This window comes from Paramormyrops kingsleyae, chromosome 23, assembly GCF_048594095.1.
Source record: "Paramormyrops kingsleyae isolate MSU_618 chromosome 23, PKINGS_0.4, whole genome shotgun sequence".
NCBI classification, from domain to species: Eukaryota; Metazoa; Chordata; class Actinopteri; order Osteoglossiformes; family Mormyridae; genus Paramormyrops; species Paramormyrops kingsleyae.
Window position 1 is genome coordinate 9,476,775 of NC_132819.1, and position 25,364 is coordinate 9,502,138.

At 47.2% G+C, this 25,364-nt stretch overlaps 1 protein-coding gene across 5 annotated transcripts in view; it reads right to left on the reverse strand.

The window, feature by feature from the left end:
- The window catches only part of arpp21 (cAMP-regulated phosphoprotein, 21), a 58,585-nt gene extending 34,847 nt beyond the window's left edge, over positions 1-23,738 (reverse strand). The window contains exons 1-5 of one of the 5 annotated variants that reach the window (XM_023803915.2): positions 23,358-23,738; positions 5,196-5,360; positions 3,693-3,894; positions 3,016-3,057; positions 753-836 (exon numbers count right to left, since the gene is read on the reverse strand). In XM_023803915.2, the coding sequence (XP_023659683.1) occupies positions 753-836; positions 3,016-3,057; positions 3,693-3,866 (300 nt within the window). In that variant the 5' untranslated portion in view covers positions 3,867-3,894; positions 5,196-5,360; positions 23,358-23,738. The remainder of the gene's footprint in view (positions 1-752; positions 837-3,015; positions 3,058-3,692; positions 3,895-5,195; positions 5,361-23,357) is intronic. The other 4 variants (XM_023803916.2, XM_023803912.2, XM_023803914.2 and 1 more) reach the window with 4 other exon arrangements.
- Between the last annotated feature and the right edge of the window lie 1,626 nt (positions 23,739-25,364).

Here is a 25,364-nt window from a genome sequence, read left to right on the forward strand (position 1 = left end):
AGGGTGGCGCAGCTGAGCAGGAGCAGCGACTCAGCTTTACAGACAGGGTGTCACTGCTGAACAGGAGCAGCGGCTTGGCTTTACAGACAGGGCAGTGCTGCTGAGCATATGCAGTGGCTCATCTTTGCGGACAGGGTGGCGCTGCTGAGCATGTGCAGCGACTCGGCTTTAAACACAGGGCAGTGCTTCTGAGCATCTTTGTGGATAGGGTGGCACTGCCAGTTTTTCTCCAGCTAATCACCTTCAGCTGGACCTACATTTTTTATTCTTCATATGACTGAAACATTAAAGCATGGAGGATATGTTACAGTTCTGGGCCACCATTATGGTGCCCTTTCTCAAGGCTGCGTATATAACATCCTGCAGGAGAGGGAGTGTAACAGCTGCCATCTCATCCAGTAACTTTCCAGTGCTGTCCTGGGCACCCGCAGGCCATTTTCCATCCTCATGGTGCAGCATGACTTGCGCGGATTCTAAAGATTATCTTTACAATGGTCTCAGTCTCCTTAGCAGAGAGCGTAAGGTGCTGCGTCGCTTTGGCACGTTGATTCCTTCCCTCTGCTCACTCCTTGCCCTCCTCTCTCTGACCAGCCAGCACCCATAAAACGCTCATGTAGAACTGGAGCCGGGGGGGACAGCTCTGCTACGTTGCCATGGCAACCTGAGCCAGCCCGTCCCGGGGGCCGGGTGGTGGCGGACGGCGCCCTTGCCTGCCCTTGGAGGTGCAGGATGAGGAGCGGAGGAGTCCCTACCTGATTACACTCAGCACCATCTGTGGGGAAAGGCGGGGAAGACTCGTCGCACACGGCCAGGCTGCGCACCAGCTTGGCTTTGGCCTGAAAAACAGGGAAAGGACGAGCAAAGTCACCCCCCAGAGAGGGAAACTCAGAGCCGGGGGAGGGGGGGGGGGTTCGCAGAGAAGGTGCCCTCAGCTGGCGGCACGGGGGCGGGGAGGGGGGGCTTAACAGCAGCTCACTGTCATGCGGGTCTCAGACACAGACATAAAGAAAACATACACACAGACAGACACAGAGACACATACACACAGACACAGAGATATATACACACAGACATAAACACAGGCAGACACAGAGATACATACACACACACGCAAACACACAGGCAAACACCAAGATACACACAGACAAAGACACAGATACAGACACAGAGATACACACAGACATACACACAGATACAGAAATACACACACGCACACACTCACACACACACTCACACACACACACACACACACACACACACACACACAGACGTGTACATATGCACGCACACACTTGGCACACTCATCATCAGTCAGACAGAGTAGGTGGATAAAAATGACCCTGGCTAAATTTAACCTGGCTGCCACTCTGACACCAACCTCTGGGGGGCGAGAACGAGCAGCACCTGTGGGCTGGCGACACCTGAGCGAGTCATTCTGTCATCTGGACTTGTCCTCTGCATGTGTTGTATTGTGTTATGCTGTATTGCTTTGTCTTGTGTTACATTGTATTGCTTTGTCTTGTATTTTGTATTGTATTGTGCTATATAGTATTGTGTTGGGTTGCATTGTGTTGAATTGCATAGTGTTGTGTTTCTTTGGGTGATATTATATTGTGTCGTATCACATTATGTTGAATAGTATTGTGTTGTGTCGTACCACATTGTGTTGTATTGTATCATATAGTATTGTGTTGCATTGTATAGTGTTGTATAGTTGTGTATTGCATTGTGTTGTATGGTATTGTGTTGTGCTGCATTGGGTTGTGTCATATTGCACTGTGTCATATAGTATTGTGTTGTGTCGTATTGCATATTGTTGTATGGTTTGTACCTTACAGTGTTAATGCTTCAGTGGTGTTGCTGCACTCCCAGCTGCTTGTGTCTGAATGCCGCCTTTCTGGCCCCCCGCCCTCAGAGGACGCCATGTCTTTGTCCCACATTCCCGTGCCCTCCTTCCCGGGCCGGTGCCTGCCTGGAATCCACACTGCAGCAGCTGACGCCTGGGAGGACGTCACTGCACCCCACCCTCAGCACGGCTTCATTTAGATTCATGGGGTGTTGGCTGACCTGCCCCCCTCCCCCCCCCCCAGCAAGAGGGCCAGACGAGCCACCCGGTCAGCACCGGCCTGGCGTACACCTGACCACACCGTGAAAGTCAGGCCCCCGCCCCCTGTGCTGCCATTTGAAGGGGCGCTAAGCAGTCTCATCCATACCATTCAGCATGGAAGGGGGGGGCCCTGCTCTTACAAAGCTGGACAGACCATGTCACGCTTTATAAGAGACACAAACCCGTGTGGCATAAATCAGTCACTTAAAAACACGACCAACCTGAGCTCGTCCTTTACAGCACAATAAGCACACCATAAAAGAACAATACAGAACCAGTTGCAATGTCTTATTTTGGTTTTAAAAGTTTGTGATTTGTGGCCACATCAAACGGTTTCCTCAAAGCATTTTATCACTGTACAGATTCCTATTGACATGTGTTCTTACAGTGAAAGAGGAAGAGATCTTTAGGCCTGACAGACCCTGCATAAACTGTGTGGCTCCAGAACTAAAGAAATCCCTCAACCTTCCTTAACAGATTCCTAGCTGCATCCTGATTGGCCCAGACAATCACATGTTAGTGTCTCGGTTTGGGACTTTATAGAGGGAACATGGCAGAGATGATGGCAAGCATCACACTGATGGGTAGGAGTTACAGAGACACATAGTCACAGACAGGACATGCAGGCACACAATGGACACACACAAACACAGACAGACAGGACACACACACACACACACACACACACATAGGACATGCATTCATAGACAATGGACGCACATAGAGACGGGATGTGCACATGCAGACAATTTGCACACATAGACTGTAGATGCACACATAGACTGTAGATGCGCACACTGACAGGATGCTCACACCGGCACACAGACCCATAGGTTCGCCAGCGGACATGCCTCTCACCCCCGCGTCGCCCCCTGTGGGCATGCAGGCACAGCGTGGGGCAGCCCTACCTTTGGTCTCTTTCTTGGATGCCCCTGGGTTAGGCCCCGTCTCTGTGTGACAGCAGACAACAAAGAGGGACATCACTAGGTGGAATGGGAATGAACGAGCAACACAGAGGGCAGGCACTAGGGGGCGCTAAGCAGGCGGCCGGCTGGCTTCCACCTCACCGTCCCTCCCACAGCCACTCGCCCAAGGACACCCCAGCCAAGGCCTGCCAAGCGTGACACCAGGGAGAGGGCAAGAGCACCGTCGATAAACATAGAAACGGAATTCTATCTGATCATAAAAAAGCTACGTGGTTCCCTGACTGAACCGCGAGAAACATGTCACTGTCAGAGCTGAGGGTCCCGATCTGAACGAGAGGACACCGCAGATCCCCAGCCTCAGCAACCATCACAGTCCACGTTTGTTATTCATGGAGAAGCTATCATCCTCCTCCTCATCATCATCATCATCACCCTCAACGCAAGCACGCTCCGGTCCCCGATGCGTCACACGTGTCTGATTGGCGGAAACAGTAGACTGCAGTTTGACTAGTGAGGGTAAGTCATTACTGGGGGGAATCAGGCAGCTCAAGGTGTGTTGGGTGGAGGGGTGGGGTTACCTCTGAGAGGCTGGCCACATGAGACGTGGCAGCCAATACAACGAAGGCGGTTGAGGTGGGAGGCGTGCAGAGATGGCTCACCTGCTGCTCAGTCCGGGCGTCGCCCTGCAGCCAGTCCTCCTCCACGCTGGGGCTGGGGGGAAGACACAGCACCGGTGGGGGCGGAGTTATAGGGGAGGGGGAGGGCCGAGGGGGCAGCTCATCGCCTGCCCCCCCGGGGGGGCCCCCTGGGCTTGCTACGTCTAGCTCAGACATCCTCTAGTGCAGGTGAGGAAATGGCAGCCTGTACAAGGAGAGGGAAAGATCACATAAACATTGTAGGAACTCTGAGTGCCAGACTCACCTTATCACAGGAGTCATCGTGTCTAACTGAGAGCACACAGGCATGCAGAAAGTCTCAGAGACACACAGACACAGAAACACAGAGACAGACACACAGAGACACACACAGATAGACACACACAGACACACAGAAACACACAAACAGATACACACACACACACACAGACAGACAGACACACAGACAGACACACCCACACACAGACACAGACGCACAAACACACCCTGAGCTGTGCCACCATCCACTGCTTCCTTCATAGGAGACAAAGGGATGCAGCAAGCAGGTGCATTATTGATGAATTTTTTTACCGCCTGTCGCGTGACCTCAGCTCCAGCTCTACCCCCCCTCCCGCCCCCGAAATGGCTTTTTGGCTTTGTTCCGCTGATTCAATTGAAAGGGGCATTAAGTCGCATAAACCGCACGAGTCGGGCTGGGTTCAAGGTCGGCCCTATTAGGGGCCCCGAGCTTATTAAAAGCTACCAACGGCCGGCGCCCCCCCCCCCCCACACCCACGTGCCTCTCGTGGAAGCAGGATGCAGGCCGGGAAACGGAAAGCGTGCTGTCGCAGTCGAGGGGTGGCTCTTCGCTTTGCTCTACGGCAAAATGCGAGACCCCCCCGGAGAGAGGTGAATTTGTGTTCATGTTCACATTATAAAGATGCCGGCTGAACAGTGCGTTCCTCTGAAGCACAGCTCACGCTCTGACCGTGACTGTACTCGCGCTCTGACCGTGACTGTATTCGCATCCTGTTTAATGCTGAGTAACATGCAGAGTGACCGTCACACGGTTCAGGCAGGAGAGAAACTAGTGCCTCTGGGGCAGATCAATGGCAGTCAGCGCTTGGTGATTTTGTCTGTGTTTGGGCGTCTCTGATGCTGCCCGCACAGCCTTCGCCGTGACCCCCCCCCGCCCCCTTGGCTCGTAGGGAAACGGAAAAGCGCGCGAAGGTACCACCAGGCGAGCGGCCAGACCGTCTGTTACCGTGACGGGACGCGTCTATTAAACAATGTGGCATGCGGTGATCGCACTCTTCCGCTTGGGGGGGGGGGGGGTGACAGTGCCCCCTTTGGAGCGCCACACCCCGCCAGCCATCTGCTCGCGTCAAACCTCCACCCGCCCGTATCTCTGCCTCGGCCGTTCAGGTCGCCGCTTCACAAGATCGGACAGCATCTGTCCTAATGCAGACGCGAAGGTGTGCTTTCGGTGAGTGGGTCGGCTGACCGGAAGCCCGGCGCGAGCCTTACCTTCAGGCGGCGGTACCGAGGGGCGCCTGGGGTGCTGCTGCGTTTCGGCCGAATCGTTGCGAGTGAGCCGCACAGGCGAAGTCCCATGTCCCCATGAACAAGGACTGGAAGAGACGCCGCTGCCCCCTCGCTCGCTCTCAGGCAGCTGGGCAAACGGCTGCCATCCTGTAGGCGGGGCCAAGTGACAGGCGACAGTGAGAGTGATGACAGGTCCGCCACCGCCTCGCCACATTACACACGCACCCCCCCCCCCCCCCCCCAACTGCGGCACTGTCACTGTCTCCCCAAACACCCCCCCTCCCCCCATCCTCAGCTCCCCGGCCATCTGCTCGGGCCCGCCCGGCCCAAAGCTGGCTGGTGTAAAATGCACCCCCACACGCATACACACCCTCCACACTCTTCACGGCCCGGCCCGGTCTGGCCCGTGGGTGTCAGAACTACAGCCATTCACATGTAGACCTCAGTCAACCAAGTGAAGGTACCACTCTGTCAGGCCTGAAGCTGGGCCCAGCTGTCCCTCACACACCTGAGTGCACAGCCACATCCCCCCCCCCCCCCCCAAAAAGACCTTAAAAAAGAGCTCCATGCAAAAATCAGATTTCAAGATAAGCCACTACGAAAAGCGAGGTCCTCTGCCAATTATGGCACTGAATCATTTTTGGGACAGATTAAGAGTTGGGGGAAAAAATACACTGCTAATACACTGCAATGCTAAGAAATGATTAATAATTTATAACGTGAGTATATGCAGTTTTTTCCCCACTTCAAGCTCAACCAATGACTTTGTTTTGCTAATGATTCAGTGGATGTAATTGGCACTGAAGCAGCTAATTTAGTAGACATCCATCACGCTAAAATGTCCATGAATATCAAATTAGACCGTCAAATGCAAAAGTCCATCATAAAGAAACCAATTAAGATAATATAAGGTGAGAGCGCAATTAAGGTAGATTATTTCAAACATTATGAAGGCGATAAATCTATCCCGTAAGACCATAACAATTTTCTACATTACGCAAAATTACTCTAAATGAGTCTACAGCGATGATGCCTCCAACAGTTTAATCTATTGGGAAATTATCCATTTAGCCAGAAGTGGGCTAGCGACGTCGCTAGAGCAGTAATGGTATCCTCTGTCATCCGGTAACCCAAAAACGTGCTGAACCGGGCCTGCAAATTCATTAGCCTAAAACAACCTCCTCCGATACTGCCTCATCTGCCCAGTGAAATATTTCTCGGAGAGACCCAGGGTACCAGCTGGCTTTGATTCCACTCCCGCAAGATGCCAAACTGCATCTGCCGAGTGAAATGACTCTCAGAGAGACTTGGGATATTGGCTGGCTCTGATTCCATTCCCAAAAGACAGCAAACGCTGTCTGCTGAGTGAAATGACTCTTAGAGAGACCCTTGGTACTGGCCGGCTCTGACTCCGCTCCCGCAAGATGGCAAACGGCACCTGCCGAGTGAAATGACTCTCTGAGAGACCCTTGGTACTGGCCGGCTCTGACTCCGCTCCCGCAAGATGGCAAACGGCACCTGCCGAGTGAAATGACTCTCTGAGAGACCCTTGGTACTGGCCGGCTCTGACTCCGCTCCCGCAAGATGGCAAACGGCACCTGCCGAGTGAAATGACTCTCTGAGAGACCCGGGGTACCGAGCAGCAAACTGCATCTCAGGCCATGGCACCAGTGTTCCCGCAGAATTGGATGCTGGGCGATGCTGCTATTCACGATTAAGACAAAACATTTTTTTTTTCCCATTCGCCGCTGTTGTTTGTTTGGCTGCAGGAGCTGCCAGCTCCCCCCCCCCCCCCAAGAGTCTGAGGGAAACTGGGTGCCATCAGCTCCGTGTGAGATCAGCGAGCTCAGACCATCACCAGCGCCAGCAACGGTGGCAGACGTCAGAGCAGGATTGCGGGAGAGAGACAAGAAAGGGCTTCACTGAGCTCCATGAGCCACAAAGAGACAACGACAGGGTGCGGCAATAATAATAGTTCTTCAAACGAATTCCTAAATGGCATTAATGAGGACAGGAGAGGGATGGCAATTAAATCCTGAAAATGTGCCTTTTCTTTGGAGCTGTTCACATTGTGCCCAAATCTAAAATGTTTACAGCACTGACCATTTAAGAATAATTACTGCAATAGAAGCAAATGACTGAAACAGTCTGCTAACCTTATATAGAGTGTGTTTCACCAGCTGTACCTGTGGTGTGACTGACACGCAGGCATGCTGCACTCTGCCATTTTACCATCCTTCCCAAATCCTGAGGGCTGTTTTCTCCAATTTAGGTCAGAGTTCCGATTCTCAGAGGTTCACAGTCTTCCACATCAAATCACCAATCAAAATGCAGCTTTTCCTGGGGGGGCAGGCTACAATTAACTTCTTGCTTCTCATTCACCTGCCTCATTCGCATCCCACAGGTCCCAGAGATCAGTCAGCCTGGGGCAGAAAACCAAGCTCGACCTCAGGACGCCGTCAAGGTCACCAGCAGCAGCAGACTGATCTCCCTCTTGGGGGCGCTCTTTGACTCAGTGCCTTTATCATAAATTCTTCCATATGGGCTGCCAAATTTTTCTGACATATCGCTATACCCACAAAAATAACAACACTCACTGAATACTTGCTTAGAAGCATATTTGTAAAGGGTGAAATAAATCTTAGAGTCAGCGAGGTATTGTTAAGCTGGAGAATGGGATGCAGGCTGACCAGCACGCGTAGATAAAGATGAAGCTACTTGCCCTTATATATTTTTACATTTGAGGTGAAAGCATTTTTTACAAAGGCAGTTTTTATTGCAGCATTATACAAATGGAGGAACAGTTTATTTTTCTAAAAAGCTAATTCACTAAACTGCAGCATAATTTTCCAATTACATATAAAACCAGAAACTACAGCTCCTCCTCTTTACAGCAGAGCCACTGATGCCCCATTAACCCGATCAGAACCCGATTCTCATAATTAGGTGAATCTCCCCAAAGGCTTTTATCGAGCACGTGTCAGATACACACAGCTCCAGCCTCACAGGACCGACTCTGCACATGGGCAGCCATTCAAATGAAAAATGTCAAATTCATTTTTGTGGAAAAAAAAAACGTTTTATAGCTACAGGTCAGCCTTACGAATTTCGGCTTTGGCACCTCAGTTTAAACTTTCCGAAATGCACCCGTTCGAAGCCAGAAAAAGCAAGGATTCCACAATTGCACACCAAAAAAAATCATTTAAATTCTGTTATCTAAAAATGTTTGTCCTTTATGAAAAGGCAAAAAAGCTAAACAGAGCCTGGAAATGCAGCATGTCCCAGTAGTGGCAGCCTTTCTTTTCCCTCTGACTTAGTGTGAGCTCTCAGATGGTCCCACCTGCCTCCCGTCCTGTCAGGACTCTCACTGCCCTCAGTGCCCAGTGACTCTCTTATAGACTGTGGCTGCACTACCTACACTATGCTCTGCATAGCAACTCCATGGTCAAACCTCGGTCACGTGCGTGACTAAAATCAGGAAGAACAAATGAATTGATACGACTGGCACGCGGAGCTCTGACAGGAGGTGCTGCACATGTTCACTTACACTGTGATTTGAAGGGCAGCCTCCATCCTGAAGGTAAACTTCTCCAAGCCAATTAGAGTGAGAAAGGCTTTTGCTCTCGGCTTGGACCCTAATTTGAGAATCTGGGCGCATGCCTCTCCGAGAGTATCAGTGACATGAATCATTTTATTTCATCACTTAGCCATGAAATTCTGCACATTACCCATAAAACCCACCATGCCTCAAATTTTCTCCTACAAATTGGATCATTAATAGTCCATCACAGGCACCAGTGGTCGTGACCCGCACACGGCCAGACCAACGGAAGCACCGGAGGCTGTGACCTGCAAATGGTCAGACCAACATGAGGGCGGGTGGTTGTGACCCCATAAACAGTCAGACCAACACAGGCGCTGGAATCTGTAGACCTGCACAGGGCCAGACCAACACAGGTGCAGATGGTCATGACCCCACAAACGGTCAGACCAACACAGTGCCAGAAGCTGTGGACCCGCACATAGCCAGACCAACACTAGCGCTGGTGAGAGCAGGAAGAAACATGTGAAACAAGAAGAAACATTCTAGAAGGGGTCCGTCATCCCATGGACTGTGAAATGCATCACAGCAGGAGGTCCATGGGGCCGACATTAAAGCATGTCCACTTGTCGGTTTGCTTTTGAAAAACACAGATATAATCCTTTGTTTTAAAAAAAGACACCGATATAATTTTAGGTTTTATTAATAAAGTTTTTTATTTTGTCTTGATTGTTCATCACTGCACTGACACTCTCGACCCATGCATCATCCAGCTGCATCCCGTCCATTTCTGGCTTGGAGAAGCCGACGTGCGCGGGCTCCGTACCCCCAGCGGGCCGGCGCAGGCCTCAGCTCTGCTGCACCATGCCCGCACACCCGCGTGTTCACAGCCTGCTGCACACATATAACTCAGGCTGTCAGGAATTAGGCTGCATTCTCACATCCCAGCTGCTTCTGTCCACTCCTCCCATTCCACACATCCAACGGTGTAGCGACATGTGTGCTATCAAACCACCTCCCCATGCAATTAGGTGGCTGTCCTGTGTTTCTGTTTCACAGAGCCGAACCGGGTCTCATTGCTTGAGCCAGAGTGCAGCAACCCGTGGAATCACATAAGAAGCAGATGGGTAACTGCAGATGGTTTGAGATTTCAAACCTGTAGCCAGATCCATGCTTCTTCATCCTTCTTGATGAGAACTTGGGGGCAGAGGGGGGAGGGTGATGCGGCTGAAGTAAAATTAGGCAACTAGAGACTCCACTGATGCCTGCATAGCGATGGAAGGAGGATGCTGACAGCTTGGATACAGAGGACCCTGTCTAACGAGCACCGCCCCAGTGCCACGCCTGCTCTCTCTGACTAAAGGCCGGGCCGTCTCTAAGCAAAGGCTAATGGATACGGAGCGGGCTGTCTGACGACCAGTGCCCCTGGGCCACGCCCACACTTTCCAGGTAAAGACCGGGCCGTCTCTCGGCAAACACTCACAAACACAGACAAATGAACAGCCACCTTTCAAGCATAGCTTTGTCTATACCATTCTCTGCTTCCTGCTGACATAAGGTCATGACCCACTTCTCAGATACTCTTCTGTCTGGTGTTCTGCTAGCACGGTGTCATGTCACTGCTTAGGACTTGGGAGTTTTTCCTGAGTGGGGAATCACACATATCACTTAACGGCCAGTTTACCACACACAGAACGCCGTAAAATAACACCCTCCTAGTGATGTTACCGGAAGCAGGTTACACTGATGTATTTGGGCAACAGAGGTAAGAGACGGCATAGGACCTGTGTGCACAGCTATAGCAACATATTGCACTGATTAGTGTCACGGCATGGTGGTGGTGGTGGTGGTGGGGGGTTTCAATGGTGCTGTGGCCCAGACAGGCAAGATACAACCCCCCCCCCCCAACTAACCCCACCCCCCAAAGACAGGGCCGGCAGTGTAAATGCATCTGTTACCCCCTGGGAAGCCTGTCTCTCCCAAGCAAAATTATTTATGCTGCCTACCCTGGCTGTTAAATATAGAAATGCATAAATCAAACTACCGACACCTAACTAGCTAATGTCAAGCGGTATGTGTGTCACAAAAAGCTTCCTCAAGCAAGTGCACCAATAATTAATAAACACGGAAGACGTACAAGAACTGGAGGACATGAAACAGCTGTAAACTCAAAAGAGAGATGTCATTATAATCTTTAAGCTGGATATTACTGTGTCCATAAGATACCAGTACTGAACCTAATGGAAGCAATTCTGCAATAATAAGAAGAATCTATCCTGTGAATCAAACACCACATAAGGATCAAACACATAAATGCTTTTTATGCGGTAAAGGAAACTTTTCTGTGTTGGGAATTAAAGCCAAATAAAGATCTAACATAGTAACATATGTCTAATATCACTCTACATCTCACAGCAAAAGACTGCTCCCAGTTCTATATGAATAATTTAGCCATTAACATGGACTGTTAAAACAGAATTCCAAAGCCACATTTAAATTTCTATGCCACAATTCTGTCATCTCAAAACCATGCGACCACACCCAGTTCATTTTGCGCAGGTGTCAGGCTGGGACAAGGTGGAGATCTTCTTCTAACCAGGCCACACAGCTCTGGTCCTCAAGGGACCCACGATGCACAACTTTCCCTTAAGCTCAGATCCCTATTGGAGACATAATTGTGACCTAATTAAAGCATATTCCATACAGTCTGCTTAACTCTAGGAAGCTGTTGTCCCCATCTCCCACCTCTTTCATTCATCGTGCCCCTGAGAGAATATTTAACTTGAGGTTATGCTAAGATCCTGGTGCTGGTGACCACAGGCTGTGGAAGTTTTCATTCACCTTGAACCCTGTCAAGCGCAGTATTTCTCTAACTGAGGCAATCTGGCCTTGGCTCTAAGCACTGAGGCTGTTACAGCTGTATAGCCTGTCAGGAGCCGGTTTGAGAAACTCTGCCTCTAAATGGCTGCTTTTCAGAGAGCAGAATTGAAGAGCAGCAGGTGGAAGACACATCAGAGGGCTTGGTGCTGGTACTAAGAGGTCCTGCCTGCAGACAGATAACAGCTAAAGGCAGGATAACTTGACCTGAATCATCTTGAAATAAAAGGAGGCTGAAGCCCAGTCCTTGTATGACTTGCAGTAATGGTATGGAGGCTGCCTCTATTCCTGGACGAGGTCTGCCTCTGAATTTGGTTACCTCTGTGACAAGTGCCCAACAGCACTAATGGACAAAGAAAGATTGAGAAAAGCCTGTAGAATGTTTAGGATTACAGCACGTAAAATGTCTGTGGGAACCAATCAGGAAACAGAAGCCAGTCACCAGTGGTGTCAGCTATGGGGACAGAGACACCTGCCCGAGTGCTGGGAAGCAGCGTGCACTCAGAGCTGAGGTCACCCTCTCTGTTCAGACCCTGACAACACGGTGTGCTCAGAAGGGAGCCAGTGACTGAGTCAGCTACTATCAGCCTGCTGCTATTAAAAAGGCCAGGGTGCTGTCCCTTTGCCTGTTTGTTTACCTGTCTGTTTGCCTGTTTGTTTGCCTGTCTGTTTGCCTTTTGTTTGCCTGTCTGTTCGCCTGTCTCTTTGCCTGTCTGTTTGCCTTGTCCCTTTGTCCATCCCTTTGCCTGTCTGTTTGCCTGTCCCTTTGCCTGTCTGTTTGCCTTTTTGTTTGCCTGTCTGTTTGCCTGTTTGTTTGCCTGTCCCTTTGCCTGTCCGTTTGCCTGTCTGTTTGCCTGTCCCTTTGTCCGTCCATTTGCCTGTCTGCTTGCTCTTCCATTTATCTGTCCCCTTGCCTCCATGCGCCTAGATCGCTGGCCAGTCCACAAGACTCTCCCTTACCCTGCAGGGGAGTCAAACTTGTGGGTCGTGAAGCAGAACTTTCCAAGCTCACTCACAAGTATGATGTTTGTGTACTCACTCAACATATGAGAAAAAAGGGGAAAAAATACAGAAATGACTGTTCTTGGTCAGTTTAACTATGAGCAGATGTTAAATATTTACGTTACAACTGAATCCAGCTAACCCACATTAATGGATGTGATTGGTGCCTCTGGCTAGGTCAGTCACAGTGACTAAATGTGATTTTGATGGCTTCAGCCCATTTTTATGGCAGTGAAATGTAACGTTTAACATTTGTTCCACTTCCAATGGCCTGAACACTATGTGCAGCACTGTGCTGACAGAGAGCCTGTGCATGTAAAAACAGCAGCATCTCCAAATTAATGCAATGACAAGGAATCGAGATCTGCCCCTCACTCACAGGTTGTACTGCCTTTTGCTCATATGCAGGTCAAAATTATTTTAAGTAGTTAATTTAATATCAAGTCAGCTCAGTAGGTGCTCAGGGTGTCTGTGAAGTACTGTGTTCAGCCTTGAAGGGCCATAGGACCACAGCAGCTCCTGCCTTCTGACCCGGCTCCCACTCAGAACCACAACTACAAAGACTGTAGGGCCGTGTTTTGGAATTCAGAATGAATGAAAAATAAATGCATCATAAATGTGCATTTGATTATTTAGGAGCATTTAGAGAAGCATAAAAATGAAGTGGATAAATCACAAGGTACAAACACGATCATTTTCATTGTATTTACGGTTTGTGGAAAAATCGGCTTTGTAATATAAATAAGAAGCAAATGCATAGACTTAAACCAAAACATTGGGGGATATGAAATGTGTTTAACATTTTAAACCAGTTCGTTATATTTTTACATTTTATAATAACAAGAATGCCATAGCCCCTTCCCCCCACATTAAGTAGCAAAGAAAAAATCTACTGTTATTCTAAGAACGGGTTCACGGTTTTGCCTTACACGCCAACATATTAAAAATCAATTAAATATCGTGCAGATCAGATATCATAAGGAGAATCCGGGCGTGTGCTGGTTACTGGAGGGTGGATTCCTGCCTTCACCTCTATCGGGATTTTGATGGAGATGGGTTACCGGAGGGGCAGGGTGAGCGGCCGGCGCCACCCGAGTTTCAGCTTTGCTAGAAAGGCGCCGGTTGTGGCGCATCTGCGGGCGCGGTGTCTACAGCGCCACATTAAGGAACATCAGATTGTGCATTAGCAGTGCCGCAGTCTATGTCGCTGGTACGGTGAGTGAGAGACCCCCGGAATGTGCCGCGGCAGTTTTCCCAGGCTGTACTTGGACTGTAAATGGAAACACTAGCTCTAACCACGCAGAAAGCTGCAGCCTGTGATATTGGAGTCGATTATATTTAACGCGTTATTAACTCGTTACGTCACGTCCCCAGACTCAATCGCGAAAGTATTGCTTTTTCGTTTACGCGAATTCCACATCGGATTTATCACGCTACGTAAGTTAATGCTGTTTTTCAGCTTCGTGAGTTTTGAAAAAAAAACCACAAAATAAAATGTTCCAGTTAGAGTGGTTAAGTAAAAAGACCCATCAATTGTGTGTCACAGCATCACGCACCAAAAGATTACATATTCATCTGCTTGTCAAGGTGGTTCGGATAAAAGTATCCGATTGAAAGCGCTTGCATAGTCCCATTAATTCAGTCACTGAAAACGAAACAGTTGCTATTGAACCGTTCAGTAATAAACATGTTTTGGCACTTGGCGCCTTATGCATAGTTACTCATGGATGGCTAAACATATCTTATACTTTAATCTTAATGTACACATTATTAATCATTCTGGGTGAGTAATTGTGCGAATCAGTTTCTAATGAGAGTGAAGTGGATGCTGAAAAGGAAACATTCAAAATGGAATGGACTGAAAAACACTGAAGCTTATTGGATGTGACCACCCTACCACCTTAACTGATAGACAGTTGCGGTTTCAAGGTGGCCGTGGACAATTAACTGCGAATATCTTTTGACGATGCATAAGCCAAAAATATTTAAATCATACTGAAAATTCTTTGGATCATATAAAATAATGTAATATATAAATATTAGCGCTACTGAATATTTCTTAGTGTAAATGCAAACTATAGGCTATCTTTAATATTATATATATATATATATATATATATATATATATATATATATATATTTAAAAAAAAAAACAGTGAGATCTCTGCCATCTTGACTTACAGTAGATGCGTCATGCATCTTTTTCTCGGCAACCAGTCTCACTCATGTGTTACGTGTCTCTGTGACCGTGGAACAACTTTTAAACAAAACTTTTTAAAATTTCCTGTACCGTTAATTTAGCATTTTGAATAACGGACCGAATAATTTTGATAATGGACAAATTCAGGAATTTTCACACTGGCAGGGATGTTCCGTCCCTAATCCTCGTGAATGTTTAGGAATTACTATATGTGATATATGATTTCAGTTTACTGTATAGGATAAATTCTAAAATATCCCAGAGAAATGTAATACGTGCTCATGTGATCTTGTTGGAAGGCTTCCATTGACTTTAATACACTGCAAAAGGGGTCAGTGACACAAAATGGTGAAGTCCAGCTATAGACTCATCCAGAGGGTCAAATTGAGGATAGGTCAGGCTGTCCACTGGCCACACCCGGAGGGGTGGAGCTACACAGTGAGGCCCCGCCCACAGCCCTCCTCGCCAGCGCAGATGCCGTCTGCTTTACTTAGAAACACCAGCTGCTGCAATCATTAAATTGCCCATGGGGGGCAGTAATGAAACTCCCCGTGCGGGATGTGGCAGCCTCGGGGCCCAAAGCCTACCTCCAGTGTGATGGGGCCATTTCAGCCCCAGAGGGATGACATTCCTTTGAAATACTCAATCAACTAATTGCTCATTTGGGCTGCATACTCCAGTGGAGAAGATGGTGCAACATTTAAGAACGTCAGTTTAATCATAAAGGCAGCAGGTGGCCTAGTGATTAAGGAGCTGGAGGAACTGTGACTGAAAAAGCCACACTGGAGCAGACCTTACTTGACTCATGCTAATATATATAAAAAGGCAGAACTGCAGTCCAGTGTTTGAGATGCTGACTGACACCAAATAGCATTATTCAACCCAATGTACAGAGCACCTCCCTGTATCTCCCTTTCTGAGTGTCTCTTGGTGCAGTGGATGCTTTTAGGTCTTCGCTCTCCACCGTCTTGGACAGTTACCAGCCAGGAGGGATACTGCGCACGAACTGGATTATATGATGATATGGTAAGATGCATCCGTGCATCAGAGCAAAGCAAGATATGAGGAAACATGACACAGTACGGTCTAATTAATCCAGGAACCATTAATACCTTTCATAAAATGAATAACACTTAACACCAAAATTACATTGATACAAACAGGAGTCAAAAGTTTCATTGTTACCCAAGTCAAGGGCGTAACTTTGGCTGGAACATTGGGGGGGTCGAGGTCTCCACCCATTACAGGGGAAACATGATTATTGGGGGGGGTCATATTGGCTGGATCTGATTATTGGGGGGGTCATGACCCCCCTAACCCCCCTGGAAATTACGCCCATGACCCAAGTGATAATACTAGTGTAGATTACAAACGCGGGCAACCATGTGTAACGCCCTCCATCTTGCCACAATGTAGCCTTTAGTGACCACCCAGTGTAAGATTACCAGCCATCAATTAACCAAATGCCAAATAATGACCATTCTGTTGACATATAGTCAATATGAAGGCTGTTCTGTAAAATCTGTGGTGAGCTGACAGCGTGTTGAATGGACGCACAAGTTATTTAAAACTGTAATTCAATCACTTAGGTCAAGGGTCAGATTGACAAATTTAATCAATTTCTTCACGTTAAAAATTCAGATGCACAGCTAATCCCAGGCTTCTCGGGGGCAGCATCACACAGGAAGCCTGAAAGGCACCATGGCGGAGTTCAGCTAAGACTGGGGGGGCGTGTTTATCGAACCAAAGCTGTCTGCGGGTAACAGAAATGCCAGCGATGATTTTAATGTTTATTGGGAGCAATAAGGGTTTTGATTTCTGGGACATCACAGAAAACACTAAAATACTTAAGATACACTGGGCTGTGAAACACGACAGAAAAGAAACACAACCTTGGAAGAAAATTAAAACATAACAATTAAAATATTAAGGGCCTTAATGTCAAAATTCCACGTTTGAGCTGTGGTTTTCCTTATTGTGAGCAAGAGCACCAACAAACCCTAACAGCTGGATTCGAAAGCCCTCTGGCTCCCGGATTATCACCAGCTTCCGCTTTCAAAGCGATCGTTGTTGCACTTCGGGAGTGGAATATCTGAAATCTTACCCAATTACTTAAATGTTATGCACAATTAACAAGAAACGGAGTGCTACTGGTGAGACGTGTGACTGTCACACACCTGGAGACACTAATCACCAACACAAGACAATCACTTATCACCAACACAACACAATCATTCTCACCCTGCCAGGGTTCAAATAGAGGATCAAGGAATGAAGAAGAATCCATCTTACAGCTCATAAGCAGGAATTCTTAAGCATTCTAACTGATAGACTCTATTCTATTAAAAATCCTATTAAGACATTTGAATTCTAATACAAAATTCTATTCATCAGTTCTGATTTCTTTTCTATATTTAATAAATCTTAATTCTGACAATTTTTATTAATAACTGTATATTATTCCATCCATTTTCTGTAACTGCTTATCATAGGATCAGGGTTCTGGGGGGTCCAGGGATTATGGGCACAAGGCAGGGAACAACCCATGATGGGGCACCAACCCATCACAGGGCACACTCACACACTAGTCACTCACACATGCACACCTACGGGCAATTGGGCAACTCTGGTTAACCTCAGCATGTTTTGGATCACGGTACCCAGCGGAAACCCCACAACGACACGGGAAGAACATGCGAACTCCACACACATGGTGTCATGGCAGAGACTCAAACCCGGGTCGCAGAGGTATGAGACAACAGCGCTAACCACTGTGCAGTCCCGGATGTTATTCCATAAATTTTAATTTAATCCAAAAATACACTAAATAACCAAATATAACATACAGTCCTGAAATTAAAATAAATAAAAGTATAAAAATTAAACATTGAATCAGAAATGCTGAAAAATTCACCTGCTTTTAACACCAAACATCACCCCCAGGCAGAGACAGGGCCCATTTGAGAAGCACCTTACAGACAAGAGGTCGGGGGAGAAGATGCAGATAGAAAATGTCTGGATGACATCATCACTTCTCCACGGGATGTACCACAGAGGAAGAAGAATCAAATTATCATGTGACTGTGTATGTGTGTGTGTGTGTGCATATGTGTAATATATGCAGCAGTCTAAAATATACAAGCACTTAACACATCGACACAAACGTGTCCCAGTGAAAGCCTGTGCAGAGTGCCGTCATTGTGCTCTGCCCTGTTGCCAAGAGCACAGCCCATTCTGAAAACCTCTATGGGGAACATGGATACATTTACGTTCCGCCTCATTGCCTGACAGATCGAATCAGGGGTGGGCTGCAGCCAATTAAAACCACCCGAAAGTGTAATGGCGGGGGGATTGTGGTGAGCTGCGGGGTGCCACTCTGTCGCGGCAGCAAGACCCGGTCAGCCTGCAGGGTGGTGACCAACTTAAAGGACCCCATGGCACATTAGGAATAAACACGCATCTTCCAGAGCATTTCAGAGCACTTCCTTCAAGGGGTGAAAGACAATAGCACGCCAGCCATTGTGTTTCATTAACTAAGCAGATGCTTTCATCCAGAGTGCATAATGATGTCATCATAGAGCTCAATATCTGGGGCTGGGATTTAAGGGCACAAGAGTCAGTCTGCCTGGGGGGTGTTCGCACCCGCCGACTCGCCGGAAGGGCCATCCTGCCACACTGTACTTTACACCATTAGCTCATTGTCTCCGCGTAAAAGACTAAGTTGTAATTATGGTGAAGTAATTGTCTCACTCTTTAATTTCTCCACAAACAATGTTTTCCTTTGCGAGATTGACAGGGGGCCGCAGAAGCATGTGGTAACGCGCCATTTCAGGAGAAGCAAAACAAAAGGCGTCGCGGCGGAGAGCGATCCAGACGAGGACGGCTTTATTTAGAGAGGAAAATGCTGCTTTTGTTATCTCTGTCATCCCAGGATCGGCGCCATTAGCAGATGATCAGAACACCCTCCGTCCTTTCAGACAAATCAACGGCGCCATGTGTAAAAATTCCCCATGAATATAAAAGCAATTGTGGTTCTGTGGGGGGGGGGAGGGTATGGTTGGGGATGGGAGCGGGTCACCGATCGCTTTTACATTCCTACTGCTGATCTGGTGCCCTGTTTGGCAACCCATGGTGACAGTGAGGCCCCCCCAGCTGCAGCACACGAGGGGGTGACCATCCTCACCCGGGACCCCCTGGGGGCCCGTCACCGGCAGGTGTGACAGATCAGGGGGGCAGATAATACAGCAGCGTTGACACAGTGCAGGTGGCTGAGGGGGGGTGCTCGTCAGGTCAGGCGGATGACGCCACACCCGGAAAGCCCAGCTGCTCCTGCTCCGCCTTTCTCTCTACGCACAGGTGATGCACCCCCACTCTCCCTCCCAACTACCATGGCAACATACAGCATCACATGGCACTACAAATACATACAATATATACACATCCTGAACATCAGTTACCTGAAATCTATAAAGTATAAAGTATACTTTAAAGATGTACTTCTACAGACATAGTTGTATGTAAGTATCAAAACTGTGTGTAGTGTTTCCAATGTGTTGATTTTATTCTTTTTAATCTCATTGGTTCCTGATGTAAACATGGCATGCAATTAGGGTAAAATGGAAAAAGCAACGTACGCGTGACACAGAAATATCAGGAGCGCAAAGTACAACATGTCTATGGTAAATGCCGGCTGCACTGTAGAGCTGCCCACATCCCAACTGACATCGCGCATGGGGGGACCGGGGGGGGGGGGGTGGGGGGGGGCAAGCGGCCCACTTGAGCACCCGGCATGGAGCCGTGACACTGAAACAGGGAGGGGGGTTTATAGGGCGAGATTAATAGCCATGGGGAGCAAACTGAACATCATGTACATTCCGGCTCCTTCGAAAATGACGATTTTACAAAAGGTACTGAACACGGTCTTTAATTTATTATTATTGGTGCTGCTGTGTCCTCTCTGCCAGAAAGTATCATTGGCGGCATGAGGCTGCGGGGGGATATACAGCTCGCAACACATATTACTCATGTGCACAGCTCTAGATAATAAAAAATCCTGGATTGTACAAGATCTGAGATGTTGCTGCTGTGACAACGTTAGCTTCTTGCACAGAGACACTGACGCCTCCGCGTGATTCAGATGCCGGAGACCAGGGTTCTGCGTGTCCCCCTGATGTCAACCAGCAGGGCCTCCAGGTCAGGAATTAAAGTTACTGGGAAGAGCTGTTGGATCATATGGGAGCTCCTAGCTGTGACTGACATGCAGTGCAGCCTATAAACGTTCACTGGATTGGAGCGGCACTCCAGTGACTGGCCAGTGATTCAGGCTGGTCTCTGGCAGAGATGTACTGTTGTAAAACAGAGGATGTTGGAAAAGGTGGCATGTTGACCATGTTGACTGTCTTGCTGATGATCCAGGAACCCTGCTCTTACCCTACCTGCACCCCAAATGGACAGAGAATGGCAGGGATGGGGGTGTCGCCAAGTCTGCCGGGCTCTTTAACTCACCACCGCCGTCTTGCCGCCGAAAGGTGTGTAGAGTTGCTCCTATATCTCTTCCGGGCATATGTCAGAAACGAGCCACCCTTCATCACTCTCCGTTGGCATGTCCCTCTGTCTCTCTTTGTCCCTCTCTGTCCCTTTCTGTCCCTACTCATACACATCCCACCCAGCCATACACCCCTCCCCCGTATTGCTGATCTATAAAACAAACAGTGTTTCCTCAACTCACCTTAGACAATAATTTGAATCATTCAAGCTGAGTCTTAATAGGTCACCTATGTTACAAATAAGCATGTGCAGTAAACGAAACAGAGAATAAAACTGATAGTGTTAAGATATGTATCATAATTTACAAATACTCATCATTGCTACTTCGTAAGGTTAATCGTGGTGTAACTAACATTTAAATGATGCAGTAATTTAACAATTATTATTAGGAAAGTTACTAACACTGAAACACGTGTACAGCGATTGATGTATTGTAATGGCTTAATAGGCACGTAATTGGCTTATGTGTGTGTGGATGGATGTACATCTATATATAGTGAACATGCTATATGGTGGAAATAAACACCTCTTTTTCAGCCTCTAGGTTACCTACTAATGTAAAATTGGTTTTTCCTTACTTGAGTCAAACAAAATCATATATAATGATTTACTGGAACAGTAGAAAAACGTCGTGTTGAATAATTAAACAATCATTTGAAACATATGACGTATTAAATACAAAAAAATCGTTACAATATTTTAATGTGGGAAGCTTCAGTTCCGTACAACAGTGGCACACTCAATTCTAATAAAAAGGAAAGAAAGGATTTTTTTTCTGGCATCACTAAAAATGGAGGGATGAGGTTGTGGATGTTTTCCCCAAAGGAAATGATTTATCTGCGCCAAAACAGGCTTACAGGGGGGACAAATAATGCTTGAAGAAATAACACACGGCTACAGATTTTTTTTTCTGCTTGTTTTTTAGACGTGCGATTACTCGTGCGATGCGAGTCATTTCGGGTTATACTCGGCAGTGATATGCAAACGGGTACGGCTGAACGTACAAATGGAACGAGGACCGGCGCAGCGTGACGCGACGAAGCTGACGAGACAGGGCTGAGGAGTGGACTCACACTGGCACAGGCGACAACACGACCGATGACAAGCAAACACAAGGAAATACATCTCCGAACAAAAACACAACAGGACGTTCGCTTTTCGCAACGAAATACCACTTTAAACGTCAGATTTATATTTGTCACTAGCAACATTGGTGGTCTTCTGGTGAAAACAAGCTTCCCTTTCCTAAGTGCGTATTATTTTACAATTTGTATGTAGCCTATATTCTGGATTCTCAACGCTGTTCGTAAAGGGCTGTTTAAAAGGACTAAACGCAACCAAATAGTTGCACAAAAGCAGAAAACCGGTTTAGAAATTAAAACCGTCGATAATAACACCAACGTCGTGTTAATATCCCTCATGGAACATAAAACAGTTTGATCAATTTTTTCCGGGGACTTTAACAATTTGTCATAAAGCTCTGTGACCGAATTAAATGAAAAAAACTAATTAAACTGCTCTCGATCCACACGGGAAGCAGTGCACTACAGTTTTTCTGTACTTAACTAAATCGAGTTTCTGTTACAGAAGAGAGAAGTTTGTGGATACAAATCATTCGAAGGCGCCCCGTTTTGGCAGGTGCGCGCCGGCATACGTGAGGCGCCGCTTGCCGCACAAGCGGGCGGACAGTTGCGTCTTCATGCCGCTCTCATTGACTGTCGGGCCAGCCAGTCCTGCGCCGTCACCGCGCCGCTCAGCCATCGCCTCCCCATGGCATTTCGCGCACTCGCTGACGCTCTATATTTGGCAACTACTTAGACACCTCCTGGCTGCGGACTTCATAATAATGACAAGTGCACAAACCTGTTCACAAAGACCGCACAGTGCGGCAGCTGCTGTTGCTAAAAAGGAAGTCAAGTATCTAGACTAGCAGATTACTTTTCTCCGGCGCTGTATTTAAACATAAAACTACCATTCCTAATTTTGTGATTCCGTGTATAAATATGCATATATTTTCATTTCAAGTACATTTATGCTCTGATTGAAACAAACAACAGATCAAAAAGAAACTGGAAGACTGAATTGAGACATTGCGATGTAAAGGAGCTCATTTGGGCTTTTCAGAAGGTAGGAAACAAAAAGCTTCTGGGTTATTAAAAAACACAATACAGTATAAAAAACGCCTTTTAGGCAGCGCGAGAAATAAAAAAAAAACTTTAACTTTCATTAATGAAACTGAAGTAGCCTACATCTGCACCATATATTTAAAAATTACTGTTAGTTGATGACTTGTGATATATGCCACAATAATTGGTGGTGAAGCTCCATTAGCAGCATATGACCAGAATCTGTAAATTACTCCCTCACAGCAAAATAGTAAAATCGCCTCCTTGGCGTGACAATTAAAAATATCAGCAGTCATATCCTATCGTCATTGTAACAGCAATGTCACCGTTTTATTTTACTAAACACGTGAAGATATTGTGACATCCAAACCCTTAATGAGGAAATAATGTAACGAGCAAATAGTTTACTTTATAACGAGGAAAGTGATTAATTATTCCTAATGATGGAAGACAGCGCGTTGAAAACTGCACTAACAGCAGGTGCGTGGATGTCGGAAACATCCGAATATCTCAGTACCTGAGGTCATGACGTTCCAGTTTAACAGATTTAATGCGGTAACCACACGGGAAACAATATTATGGACAACTTGCTGATACCTAACTGCGTTATTAAGTTGATATATTAATAATATGTGTAGCCCCCCTCCACTCACACGTAAACCCACCCACGCAATAAAATGTAATTTTGCGAAGTGACAAAAACTTCTGAAAACAGACAAAACGCATCAACAGAGCGAGGTTTACGATAAACGCGACAGAAAGAAATGAAGAAATGCTCAAACATTTAAAATGGTAATGCACATTTTGCTTAAATCATCTCTCTGTCATTTGATGTAAGCCAGTCGGGTTACCTTGAGTACGAGTATCCTTGTCCAAAGAGCCGGTTCGCTCTGTCCGTTTCACAGCCGAGCGATGCGTCTAGGTGCCTGCCTGGTCGGACAGCATGATTTCTCCTCGCCTTCTCTCTGCTGCTGCGGAGGAACAGGCTACGGACAGGCTCTCTCCACCCACGCGCTCGCACGAGCACATACGCAAACACTCACACACGGGCTTCACGTGGACGCGCGCGCGGGCGCTCGCCCTCCCTCGTATAGAACACACGCGCGCGCGCACACAGACACACCTACACACACAGGCGGACACAAACTTAGCGCTTATTAACACGACGAAACCAAGCGCTTGGTGCACGGCTACTCGCTGGTGCCAAACTGCCGGCAGTCCTCACAACACGTCTGCGTCGGGAGAAGGCGAGACACTCCATTGGCTGAATTGAAAATGCGCACTTAATAAGTTTGGTTATTGATATTTTATATTCCGTCCTTTTCCTGCCCAACATTAAGTGCGAAAACCTACGCAAACACTCGCCAATAGACGAACGGGAAGAAACGTCATTACATTCTCTATTTCACGTATTTCAGATATGAATTAATACCTTTGTTTTGCCACAATACGTTCGAAAATCAAAAAATATTATTAATTTGGTCGTTTGCCAACTCTGCACCATATACATATTCCTTTTGTCATTTTAAATATATTAATTAAGTTAAACTCTTGGTCTTGAGATGAATGATTCGAGGAAAATCCAATTTATTCTTAGGCATGTGATTGACCACGAAAAGTAAGTCAAAAAACATAATATTACCAGGGTGCCGGGTGTGTATACTGGTTAGGGTAAATGGTGAAAAGACCGTGGTAATCCCTCATAATTAGTCAAATTAAACTTCCTTTTTACAAAATATAATGGGTTGAATGAAATTTTGTTACGATTAAAATATTAAGCTTGTATATCCAGCTGGACGTAGGCCTATTATTTAAAAAATTGCCAAAATAATTAAATGAATTCAATGCATATTGCAATGTACAAACTGTAAAACAAATAATCGACATCCGCGGGGTAAACGAACTGTAAGTGGGTAGCATCCGCATAGTTAAGCAGGTTCACGTCCGTTGTTGCAAAACACTTCACCTAATATTCACTCAGCGCAGTTCAGCGATCCAGCTGCATAAACATTTGCATAAATACATACAACAGTAGAACATGTTGGTGACATCAAGCGAGGCACCTGCTGGTAAACAATATGAGCATGTAAATAACACTACGGCGTACAATACTTGTAACAGTCTTTGACCTAAACAAATTATTTATTGAAATTTGGGGATGCACAAGTACTACCAGGCACCACCTGATCGATAGGAATCGAGCTGCAGGTGGTCCCTGTAAACAGCACGTGCTTTTTTTCTTTCAGGTTTGGTATGTGAGTTTGGTATAATAATCTGTTCTCCACCATGGTTTCCGTCGGTCACGAATGAGCAGAAGCTGCGTGGTTACCGGAATAGCGGCACCGGCAGCCGAGCGCTCTGCTCCGCCTGTCTCCCTCTGGTGCGGTCACACTGTCCTCAGCCGACAGCACCGGGGCCCTCGGGGGTGTTGGCGCAGAGCCTGATGGGATGATAGGTAACTTTGTCATTTTTTTCACGAGCAATATCTCTTTGAGACGGCACGCTTTTCTACTATTGCTCGTTATGGGAATTCCTCCTCAGGCATTTTGGTGCTGTTTTCTGTGTTTGTACATTTGCCTGCCCCCCACCACTCTGAAAATGTGCTAGAGTGCGGTGACTGTTACACGTTACACAGACGTGGAAAACCTGTGAACCACTAAAACCAGGACCCTGTCCCTCATCATATCGTGCTGCTATATGGGTCCCTGCTGTACACCTCTGTCTGTGGACCCCCAAAGGGCAGGGGACGCTGACAGTGCGCTGGGGGTGTCCGACTGAGTGCTGTCGTGAGATGAGTGTCGCGGCGCCCCCTTGAGGGCGTGCGAGCAGAGCGGCGTCCTTCGCAATCTGGCCTGAAA